At 45.8% G+C, this 2,693-nt stretch overlaps 1 protein-coding gene across 1 annotated transcript in view; it reads right to left on the bottom strand.

Moving 5' to 3' along the window:
• Positions 1-1,398, bottom strand: part of add3b (adducin 3 (gamma) b) — a 9,707-nt gene extending 8,309 nt beyond the window's left edge. Inside the window, exon 1 of the mRNA XM_062520309.1 lies at positions 1,381-1,398. Coding sequence (XP_062376293.1) covers positions 1,381-1,398 — 18 coding nt within the window. The remainder of the gene's footprint in view (positions 1-1,380) is intronic.
• Between the last annotated feature and the right edge of the window lie 1,295 nt (positions 1,399-2,693).

Raw genomic sequence — 2,693 nt, 5'->3', positions numbered from 1 at the left:
AAGGCAGGGATACGATACACACACAGATACACACACCTTAAGTGAGACCCCACGGCACAGTCGAGCACAAGGCAGGGACCCTTGAGTCTTACTGTATAATCAGGAACAGGTGAGGGGATGGAGACACAAGCACATGCAAGGACAGAAGCACATGGCAAAGATAAACTAAGGAGCACACGGAACTGGACAAAGGAAGTAAACAAAGGCCAACAGGAAGTTACATGGGGGGCAAACACGATGGAATATGACAATACAGACAGGAAAACAGGCTAAGACCCATACAACTATTGTGCTGTGGGGGTATTGTACCGGGCTGTGGGGGGTATGTGTGTGTGGGGGGGGCATACTGGCTGTTGGGGTAATGTGTATGAGTGTGTGTGTGTTTGTGTGCGTACCGGGTTTGTGAGGAGTATGTGTGTATGCATACTGGCTATTGGGGGAGTGTGTGTGTGTGCGCATGCATGCTGTATTTGCATGGGCTGTGGGGGTATTGTGTGTGTGTGTGTGTGTGTGTGTGTGTGTGTGTGTGTGTGTGTGTGTGCGTACCGGGCTTTGAAGGGAGTGTGTGTGTGTGTGTGTGTGTGTGTGTGTGTGTGTGTGATTGTGTGTGTGTGTGTGTGTGTGTTTGTGTGCGTGTGTGTGTGTGTGTGCGTACCGGGCTGTGGGGAGAGTGTGTAACTGTCCTCTGCTCCACATCGCCTTGCAGGTCAGGAGACCAGGCTGTGCTTCTGTTGCATTCTGGGTTGCTGTTGGTATGGCAACCCTGATGGCTGAGATCCAGTGTGGAGGGCACCTGTGGCCTCTCTTGAATCACACACACACTCATCAGCACACACACACACACACACACACACACACACACACACACACACACACACACACACACACACACTCACTCACTCACTCACACTAACTCACTCCCTTCCAGACACACACACTCTTCTGGTGCTCCAGTGTGTCAAGTGAAGCCTGTAAAGACAAGACAACAACTTAGAAATTCACACACACACACACACACACACACACACACACTTTGCCTCTCTCTCACAAAGCCACACTCTCAAATACATATAACTCACAGAAACTTTTTCAGAATTTTCATTTTTCTACTCCCATCAGAGTCCCTGTAGGCCGTCCCTTCACTCGGCAGCCATATTGTAATGATTGTGGGCTCTTATGGGGCATCTATTTATGGCAGAACAGTACGTGTACGCAAGGCTTCACGACACCAACCTCACTCGAGATCACAACACATGATTGGCACGATGTATTCACAACATGCCACGTGACTGGATGTATATTCCGCCCCTTTCGCCGCCAAAAGTTGACCTATGAATACATCATAGGTCAACTTTTGGCGGCGAAAGGGGCGGAATATACGTCATAGATGACTGCCATGTTTACGTTATGAACTAACTGTATACATCTATATGGGAGATTCTTTGAGTCCAGTATCTCCTCATTGTGAGCTTGTGAGCTTGTTTGTTTCCTGTGGAGCCAGGTGTGTTTGAACCTGCCACTATTCTGAACGTAATTAGTGTCTACATGGACCCAGCTGGGTGTTGCGCCTGGTGAATCAGCACGTTAAGATAAAGAAGGACGTCTAGACACTAATTACATTCAGACTAGCGGCAGGTTCAAACACACCCGGCTTCACAGGAACCAAACAAGCTCACCGAGAGCCTTTCGTACAACTAGTCAATTAGAAAGTCTCCCGTTATGAGGATTAGAGTAATATATGAATATTGTAGAAGAACGCCGTCTGAGGCCAGTTAGTTAAACTGAAACTTAGAAGTGGGGAATTCCTGTGATCATTTAATAAAGACAGACCACATGGTGAAGTTTTATGGCTGTGAATTGTAGTCAGGCTACGCTGAACAGCTAATTCATACCATTGTCTGTGGTAAGATCATTATTATTGAAGATAGTAAGTATACCTGTATATACTCTTCTGATCCTGTGAGGGAAATTAAGGTGTTTGGTTAAGGTGTTACAATTTTTCCGTAATTATGATAATTATCTAACTATGGTTAACATGCCTAATGCTAAGCTGAGCTAAAGGCTAGAGGCCTGGTAAGCTACAGCTATGCTGTTTTACACATGTAGCTATGGATTGATATGTTTGGTGTAAGGGATTTCTTTGTTGTTTTCTCCTTTTACGTTTGCAGGTTTCTCTGCAGAGCTTCCCCTACAGCTTTAGTGTGTTTATTTTACAACACTCCTCAATCGGTGAGTCTGCCTTTTCATGAGCATGATCACGAGGCTGTGAGACTTGTTTGTCAGTGCACCGGCCCACCAGCCCAAAGTTGCAAGCGTGTTTTTTCCACTCACAGATGCTAGGTGGAAGCAAAATGGCCACCATTCAACCCGAAAAAAGACATACAACCATTCCAATGACTCCGAAGCTGTTCAGTTAAGGTAAATTAAGCTAAAAAAAAGCTCAGTTGCCCAGTTCCTCTTTAAGAATGGATAAAGACCAATTGAGTTCAAAAGACTTCTAGCATGCATTTTCACCAATGCGTACACAGTGATTATAATCATCCCAGCAAAACCAGCAACATAGCCCACTCCAATACAACCCCTCTCATATTTTTGCTGCCTCTCCTCTCAAATGCAAATGTGCAAATGCTCAAATGTGTTTCACACACACCCACACCCACACACACACACACACACACACACACACACGCACA

The sequence above is a fragment of the Sardina pilchardus genome, chromosome 18 (assembly GCF_963854185.1).
Source record: "Sardina pilchardus chromosome 18, fSarPil1.1, whole genome shotgun sequence".
NCBI lineage: Eukaryota > Metazoa > Chordata > Actinopteri > Clupeiformes > Clupeidae > Sardina > Sardina pilchardus.
The sequence above is the reverse complement of the archived record's forward strand: the minus strand, read 5'-3'. Positions and strand labels throughout refer to the sequence as shown.